Source organism: Alligator sinensis, unplaced genomic scaffold (genome assembly GCF_000455745.1).
Source record: "Alligator sinensis unplaced genomic scaffold, ASM45574v1 scaffold1178_1, whole genome shotgun sequence".
NCBI lineage: Eukaryota > Metazoa > Chordata > Crocodylia > Alligatoridae > Alligator > Alligator sinensis.
The window spans coordinates 978,042-987,415 of record NW_005842596.1 but is presented as its reverse complement, the minus strand read 5'-3'; the positions used below and the strand labels follow the sequence as shown (position 1 = coordinate 987,415).

The 9,374-nt window shown below is 41.4% G+C and overlaps 1 protein-coding gene across 1 annotated transcript in view; it reads left to right on the top strand.

Moving 5' to 3' along the window:
• The window catches only part of WWTR1 (WW domain containing transcription regulator 1), a 21,563-nt gene extending 13,778 nt beyond the window's left edge, over window positions 1–7,785 (top strand). The window contains exons 3-5 of the mRNA XM_006032953.3: window positions 1,050–1,183; window positions 2,866–2,978; window positions 3,981–7,785. Coding sequence (XP_006033015.2) covers window positions 1,050–1,183; window positions 2,866–2,978; window positions 3,981–4,165 — 432 coding nt within the window. The 3' untranslated portion in view covers window positions 4,166–7,785. The remainder of the gene's footprint in view (window positions 1–1,049; window positions 1,184–2,865; window positions 2,979–3,980) is intronic.
• Window positions 7,786–9,374: the final 1,589 nt, after the last annotated feature.

Here is a 9,374-nt window from a genome sequence, read left to right as displayed (position 1 = left end):
TCCTTGGTGAGCCAGGGGGGCTTTTGGGCACTCTTGCCCCCCTTGCTTCTTGTTGGGATTGTCACCCCTTGGGCCCTGAGTATCGTTTCCTTAAGGAACAGCCACTCATCTTGGGCACTGAGTTCCCCTGCCCTCGAGAACCCCAGCGCCTCTCCCACCAATCTCCTCAACTCGTTGAAGTTGGCCCTCTTGAAGTCTAGGGCTACCAACTTGCTGCAGGCCCTTGTCACCCTGCGCTGGATGATGAATTCCAGCAAGCGATGATCACTATCACCCAGGTGGTCCAGGACCTGGAGCCCCCTTACCAGATCATCGCCTGTGGCCAGGACCAGGTCCAACAGGGCATTTCCTCTGGTGGGACTGTGCACCTCCTGGGTTAAGTGGAGGTCCTGTATCTTGGCCAGGAACCTCCTGGAATGGTCCGACCTGGCTGGCTGCTCCTCCCAGCAGATGTCCAGGTAATTTAGATCACCCATGACCGCTACATCCCTTGCCTTAAGTGCCTCTGCAAGCTGGCCCGAAAATTCCTGGTCCAGCTCCTCCCCTTGGTTGGGAGGTCTGTAGTAGACTCCCACCGTTAAATCCCTCTCCCCACGACCCCCTTGTATCTTGACCCAGAGCACTTCAGCTTGCCCCTCCTCCAACCCCATTTTGCTGGCAGAGGATGTGTATTGCTCTTTGACTTAGAGCGCCACACCCCCTCCCTTCCTTCCTTCTCTATCCCGCCTGTAAAGCCTATAGCCCCTAATGCTAACTGCCCAGTCGTGGAGGAAGACTTAACCAGAGTTTGCAGCTATGGAGGATCTTTCATCTGTAATCAGTAATCTTGATCTCCTTTACAAGAGCATAAATCAGGAGTCATTGGTCTTTCTGATAAGAATCGAATTCCTAAATAAAAATAATAGCACGTTATATAGGTAACTCTTTATGAGAATGGATATTTTAGAGAGAGAACTTTATTGGAAGTCTCTCTGAGGTGTTTGGATTACTATTACTTTCTTTTTTTTCCCCATTAATTTGCGTGTATTTTTTTTTTTTTTTTAATCTAGGAAGCCGCACTATGCAGACAACTTCCCATGGAATCAGAGAACATGACCCCAGTTCAGACTGGAGTGAACACAACTACTATGACACAAGACATTCGAACAATTACAAATAATGGATCAGATCCTTTCCTGAACAGGCAAGTTAAATGTTCTCCTCAGGCACTGGATTTGTGTTTTATCTCTGGTATGGTTTCTTTGGAATATGTTTTTGCTAAGCAAGCTGTAAAACTTTCAGAGCTGTATAGGGACTGGCAAAATTCTGGTGCAGCTCTGAAAATTTTGACCAATTGTCTCAAGGAGGAGTTTGACACACTTTCACCATTCACACATTTATCTTGTGATAGTTATGGACCGTACTGCCCAGTACAAGCCACATACATGATGAAAACTTTCTTCTTAAGCTTTAGACCAGTTGGAGCCAATCTTTTCTGCCAGGTGTGTGACAAATTAGCCGCATGCCCCACCAAGTGTCACTCCACTACTTTTCCCCTGTCCCATCTTCTGCTCTGCGTTCTGCTTCCTGATGCATCTGCCACTGTGCTGCCTGCCCCCTCTCTGCTCTGCCAGGTGCCACACACAGCCTGCTCATGCCACTTGTGGCACATGTGTTGCAGGTTGGCCACCCCTGCTTTAGACAACAGAACAGAACCTTTAAAAAAAGAAAATAAAAGTGTGGGATAAAGAATCGTTTTAAAAGCTGTTTGCTGTAAATGTGCATTGGGACAGTACTGCAAGTAAATTAGATTATTTTAGGCCTTGGAACTTTTTTATGGGGGAAAAAAAGTTTAAAGATTTTTCAATGAAATTTTCACCTCAGTTACCTTGTTCTAAAGCTGTGTCTATGCTGACAGTTAGCAGCATACTTAAGCTGATACTCGTAAGCCCCTGATCCCTGGCAGCAGTTTTGGAGTCAACTCTGGAAACTGCTGGATTCTGAGTGTGAGCCCAACTACACCCTCACTTGCCTGCTAGCCCTCCCCTTTCTTGCATTTGGAGCTTACCCTTGCACTGCAGGCCTGGAGCACAGGAGGTATACAAGCAGTAGCCCCACAATTCCTCATTTCTGATTTCTGGCCTTTCTGCACTCCACTTCCTCTCTCTCTCCATACCCTAAGTAGAGACAATCTCTAGATCAGTTCTTAGAAGGGTTCCACAAAGGAATCTGGGATTCAGCTTATTACCGTGCTAAGAAGTAAGAAGCACAGTGCAGATGACTTTGGTGCAGGCTGCAGGGTGTGATATAGGGAAGAATGTGCTCATGTGGCTGAGGCTGGTTAAGGATGATTTCTTTGTCTACCCTAAGTATCCACATAAGTACATCCTAAATTTAAAAAGAATGATCTCCAAAGTACTGTAGTTTGAGATTTCTTTACGGCATCCACCCATTTAAACACATAGCTGTCTGATTGCAATCACAAATCGTGTTTAAATGGGCACAACTGCAGAAACAAAATTGTCCCCAATTTCAGCTCCCATAATTACAAATCAGCACAGGAGAAGACTGCCCAAATCCTTTGCACTCCTCTGAAAACATGCCTAGCAGTGTGCAATACAGGTGAAAATGTTATCCAGGTTGGGCTTGATTCTCTTTTGCTGTTCACTTGCAGCAGTACAATTCTGATTTGGTGGCACTTTCCACCTGCTTTACACAGATGCAGTAACACGGCATGTACAGCAATGGAGACTCAAGTCCATTGTCTCAAAGTATTTAAATTAAGAATATGGATGGTTGCACAACTTTTTTTCAAACACCACTATCTGAGATTATCGGTAACAAGAATTTCTTTACTGAGGCTTCTTCATGTTTCAATTCATTTAGTGGGCCCTACCATTCCAGGGAACAGAGCACAGACAGTGGCCTAGGCTTAGGATGCTACAGCATACCAACCACACCTGAAGATTTCCTCAGCAATGTAGACGAGATGGATACAGGTAGGAACAAGGAATGCACGTCTGTTAAGATAATAATAGTAATATATTTTATAATCAAGAATGTTGTGGAATTATAGGGGCTGACTAATAATTTCTTATCCTTGCACATAAAAAAAATAGACTGAGGCCATGGTGCTCTCCTGCATGGTGCTTAATGCTTTTGCTTCCAGCACTTCACTGGGGCATAGGAAGAGTGTTGTCTCTGTTGGAAGAGTATCAGTGGGTAATATTTCTCCCCTATTGAAGTTGGTGTGCATTTTTCAATTGACTTTATTGAGACTGGTTCCACCTGCACATCATGTAATGAACAGATGCTTTCAGAGGCTGGAAAGTATGCTACCATGATTCTCAACCCAGGTATTGTGGCACCCTGGGGTGCTGTGAGACCCTTTTAGAGTGCTGCACATGCTGTGCAACATTAGTAGTTATGTGTGCAAACACCTGCATAATTCACAAGATAAACCCAGAGATTTCAAGTAGGAATCCATAGGGTGAAATACGTTCTGACCTGTTGTCATCTTTTTGAGTTTTCTGCAATAGTAGAATTTGTCTTTCTGAGTCCTGTGCAACAGAAAAATTTCTTTATTAATTTTTCTGTAGTCAAAAAATAAGTGAAAGCTAAGAGCTGGCATTTCTGAAAGGGTGCCTTGAGTCCAGTAAGGTTGAGAACTACTGGTATGCTACCTACCTAGGGCCCAGTCCAGTGTTCCTTGCTCTCCCGGTATGCTTAGTAATGACCTTGTATAAAAGTTAACCTAATGTAATTGCAGTGCTGAGCTTCCACAATGCCTCACATAATAGGGCCCCACTTCATGACTGAGGCCCCTGATTATCACTGTAAAAATAATAATAATGATTCTAAAGCAAATGTTACAGAAGATTAATCCCTACAAGATTTTGCTGGGGGTGGGGGCAGGGAGGACGGAGTATCCTTGTTGTCCATGTTGCTTTAATAATGTTTTGAAAGAGCCTGTTTTAACAGATCTTTTTTTTTTTTCACAGGAGAAACAGTAGCACAGACTCCAATGAACATAAATCCACAGCAGACACGTTTCCCTGATTTCCTCGACTGTCTTCCAGGAACAAATGTTGACCTCGGAACTTTAGAGTCTGAAGACTTGATTCCTATCCTCAATGATGTGGAGTCAGTACTCAACAAAAGTGAGCCCTTCCTTACCTGGCTGTAATCGATAGTTGTTCAGTGCTGATTCAGCCCATAGCACAATTCAACGTTACCTTTCCCTCTTGAAATAGAGGTAGAGCATCTGAAAATCCTCAGATGTACAACTTCATGCCCTACTGACTTTCACTGCATCACTTTATTGTCAATTGTATCTTTGTCTGGATTTGATTGACAGTAACTTAAATATAAAATACATGCATAAAATTATATTATATTTTACTTTTTAAGAACTACTTCTACACATCTGTAGCCTTTTTCCTTTACATATCATGTAGAAGTGTTTCCCCTGGGGAGAAGAGAGGGAAATCATGTGGGTCCATGACTAAACTCATGGATAGTTATTATTACAAACTCTAATGAACTGCAAAAGCTGACCATAAGACTGAGCTTGCATCAGGCAGCTTGGTCCAGCAAAACCTGCACCAAATTGGACCATAAGTGCAGTTTTGTATTTATGCCAATAGTACCAAATGCTTTTTTTAAATCTATTTAACTTGAGCTTTAAAAATCATGTGTTATTAGTAAAATTGTGCTGTATGAAATACAGAATAATTCTGATTCCATGTCAGCCATAAGAATTCTTATACATTTTGCAAAGGCACAAACAGTACTATTGCAGTTTATTTTTCAGTATATTACTGTATAGCTTCCAGATGATTAATACTTCCAAGTTGAATTGTTTAGTAACAGTTTTACACTACAATACTGTTGTAAAATAGACCAGATTGGTACTAATATTACCATTAAAAGAATGTGATTATAAACATGTAATTTCTAAAAAAAGCATCTTTGATTTTGATGTTTATTTTATTAAGCACTACAATTTTTTAACTAAATACATGAACAAATGGATGTTTTTTATAATTTTGTGGCAGTGGTTATCTTTGACAAGTGCAAAAATAGGTTTATAAAAATCAAGGCAGGAAAGTGAGAGACAATTTGATATTACTATTTTCAGTAAAAAAAAGAAAATGAAAAAATCTTTGTTCATCATGTTTTCAGTAGTAGCATTTTTAACTGACCATACTGATGACACTGTACAGATAACTGAATCCATGACAAGAAGATGGTCACTTTATCAGTCGATGATAAGCAGGAATTTGCTTGTGTCTGGTAAAGTTGCTAAAATTTTAACCTTTGTTCCTTGCTACAGTTAATGTACAGGACCAAGGTCTAATATCCTTTATACTCATGTATTGTATATCCTCTCATGCCTTCTTTATCGGATGTTTGGGACTGAAAAAGCATCAAGGACACACAGCATGCAGATCCCCTGAAGCATGAATGAAGTCCTGAAATTCTTAAGTATTTTAAACTGATAGTATTTATAATATATGAATTTAAGCTTTTTATACTGAAAAATGCATCTTTTTATGAAAGGCATTAATACAGTTCTCTAAGTTTGATCCACTCTATGTGGAGAAAGCGAGAGACGTAGCACTCAGTGCAAATGTCTGTTTTGTGAGGTCTGTTACACATTAAGATCCTATCAATGCACCAGAATATTGGACATTAACTTTTTTTTTTGGTTTTGTGGCTGGAAGGCAGGTGAAAAGGTCAGAGATGAGTGGCAGGGATATGGAGTAGATTTGAAAAGTGAGCAGTTACATAACATAAAACAGTAGTACTGTAGTACCTGAAAGGGAAGGATGGCTGCAGATAGGGATGTACATGGAGAAAGAACCACTAGCATTCAGTTAAAAATACCATACCCATGAATTAATAGAAGACACTACCTTGAAAGAGAAGAGCTGCTTAGATGCATGTCATACCAGAGGCTGCAAGTTGCACTATCTGCAGTAGTCTTTTAAGCAGGAAGGGGCAAAGCTTAAAATTATGAAGTTCTATAGAGAAGATTAGCTCTTTTATATTCTATTTTTTCATGTAAAATGAGATGAGGCAACAGAGTTTTTTGCTTGCATGGAACATTATCACTGAATGGGCATTGTTTTTCTTTCTTTTGTCTTTTTATTCACTTATGCCAGAAATAATTGTTGATAACTGAATAGGATCTTTCTGAACAAACAAGGGACCGAGCAGGGCTGAGCATTGTTCTGTATTATTATGAATATCTTTTTTTTTTTCCTTTAAAAAAAAATTCAGGTTATCAACTCAGATGAAAAGCAGATGGTCCTAAGGGTCTTTTGATTACACAGTGGTTTAATGGCATCTGAATGTGACAGTGAAACTCTTCAAGCCAGCTCCTTAGCTTCTGTATGTCTATGGATGCCAGTGGCTCCGGTTGATTTACACTCCACAGGGATTCAGCCTTGAGCACAACTCCTGTGAGGATATAGATCAGGAGATGATGTTTAGAAAATGGAGTCTGCTCATTTACTAGTAAATCTGCAGATGTTTATAAATGACATTTAGCATAAAATGGATAAAACTTGTAGACAGATCAGGTCAGACACTTTGCTGATGCCAGTTGGTTTACTTCCTGGACTTCATTAGGGCTATGCTGAACATCAGCTGAGGTTCTGACCCTAGGTGTTTACCACTTAAATTGAAAGCAAGTGTAGTGTTCTTATGCAGTCGCATCAGATTGAGCATACAGCAATTAATTCCAAAGTCAGAAACCTGATTAAGTTTTTATTAACACTGTACTGTAAATCAGAAATAACTCCAGTGAGGTCAGTGGAGTTAGACTGGTATAAAGCCAGGGGTGAATAAGGGAAGAATCAGGCCCAGAGACCATAAAAAGGTGGACATTATATAACTTTTCATATTACTGTGATAAAATAACAGAATTAAATAGAAAGGTGCTACATAGAACGTTATTGTTGTTGTGAAGCAGCTGCCAGGATGTTAGGTCAAACTCTTTTTTTTTTTAATTTCTAAACCAAATCTTGGTGAAGATAAAGTAATTCTTTCCACCTTAAACTGGTTTTTTTGTTTGTTTTTTGTTGTTGTGGGGAGGTGTATTGGATGAAGTGCAACAGAAAAAAAATCTATCTTATACGTGAAGTCCTCCTTTCATGGAGTTTTCTGACTTTAAAATAGGTTTTTAACAGAAGTGCAAGTTTTGAAAAGCATATGAATATTATTGAAATTACATTTAATTTTTGACAATATTTCACTGTATTATTTCAGGTTATAAAATTACATTTATTTTACTGAATTTACACTGTCTACTTGTAGTATAATACAGTATATATGCTAGTAGGGCAGTTTTACTGTTGACCATCACTGAGTGTGGCATACATAAATGTTGGTGATATGGAAGTAATGGGATGTTGTTAATTGCAATTTGTATTGGGTAACACTATTAGAATTCACCTTTTCAGGTGGGTTGACTTTATGAAAACGAATACTGTGTTTTGGAGGCAGATGGGAAGGGTTTAAAATGTCTATTTTAAATATGGGAAAATGGGTGTTCAAACAAACTTTGTTTCCTAATACACTACATCTATGTATGTGCTAGTACTTTAACTTTTGTATTTACTTTTTAATTTTGTTATGTTATATGACTACATGTGTGAGCATTTGTTTTTAATTTAGAATATTTTGCATACAAGGAGTATGCATCAAAAGCAGTTGGATCAAACTGTTGTACCCAGAGTTTGGTTCTGGTTCTTATTTCATCTTGTACAAGAAAAATAAATATAAATGAATTTAAACATCTTGGCTGAATTTTTATTTATTACGTTTGTTTTTGTCCTGGGGAATTTTAGAACATATTTCTTGAGGAGTGGTAGAACAGCATTTGGAACAGAAACAAAAAAAAAACACAGTTCTGTAGAAAAAAACGGACAGTTTTAGCTTAAATATCCAGCATTTAGTAAAACACGAATGGAGAAGTTTCTGTTCCAGCTAATTAATACCTGTAGTGAACAGATACTGTAATTCTGCTCATTCCACCCCCAGTGTCTCATAGCAGCACCCCTACCCATTTGTCACCAACACCATCTTGCAAGTTACACATTTAAGTGCCTCTTTACAGTCAAAGCAGCTCTCTATGAATAATATTCTCACTTCCTTACAGGCAGAATACCAACATGACCATTGACCACTTTGACCATGTAAACCAAGGACTGGCAATTATTTCAGCTGGAGGGCCACTTAATGACTTTTGGTGAGCTGTTGAGGGTTGCAAGAGTAGCCTCATCCCTTGACAGGTGCCCCACCTGTGATTGCTGTCTTGGAACCAGACGTTTTACCCCTAACTTTTGCCACTGCAAGCCCCTCCCCTTGGTCTGGAAGTAGTCCTTTTGGGAGGAGGGTTTGCTATCTTGGAACTGGAAAAAAAATTGTATACTAAAAATCAAACATCTATAACATATTTTAATTTTATTTAAAAAATATTTTGTCCCGATTTATGTGTGTTTGCATAGTGTGTATAGAGGCGATTGGGTAATAGCTCAAAATAAAGTCTTACTCTTGTATATTTTGTGTGGGGTGTGGGAGAGGGTTTTGACGGCATGGGAGGGGTGGGACATGTGGTAGGGGATGCTGTGCCCCCTGCCACATGTCCCACCCCTCCCATGACGCACAGTCCCTGCCACTGGTGGCAGCAGCAGTAGCAGGCGGCAGGCCCTCAGGGTGCTCGTGGCTCACAGCAGACAGTGCCCCAGTGGCACGTGGCTCTGGCTGAATCCTGGGAGCTGCACATAGCAGCACAGAACTGGCCCAGCCCACTGGCACACACCTTCAACCAAGATCAGGCTAGCTTCATGCCAGCATGTGGGGCTCCTGGCACTGCAGGCAGGAGCCACATGCCATAGGGCTGGGTCAGCTCCATGCCTTTATGTGGGGCTCCCAGCACTCCAGTGGGGAGCTGCAAGTGGAGACATGGAGCTAGCCCAGCCTGATGGGGTGGGACGCCTAGCAGCTCCCAGTCCATGTGGCACTGAGCCAGGTGGGTTCTGTGCCCCCACATGTGGCTTCTGGCTCTCCTTCCAGGAGTTGCACCCCATTGGGCTGGATCCATGCCTCCACATGCAGTTCCCCACTGGAGTGCTGGAAGCCTCGCACAAAGGCATGGAGCCAGCCTGGCCCAGCCCAGTGGCATACTGGGAGTCCCACCTGCTGTCATGGAGCCAGCCTGGCCTGACTTGATGGTGTGTGCCAGCAGGCCAGGCCAGCTCCATGCTGCCATGTGCAGATCCCAGGATTCGGCCAAAGCCACATGCCAACGGGCTGGGGGAGAACCTCTGCTTACCACAGGCTATGAGCACCCTGAGGACGCATTGCCTGCTGCTGCTGCTCCCGCC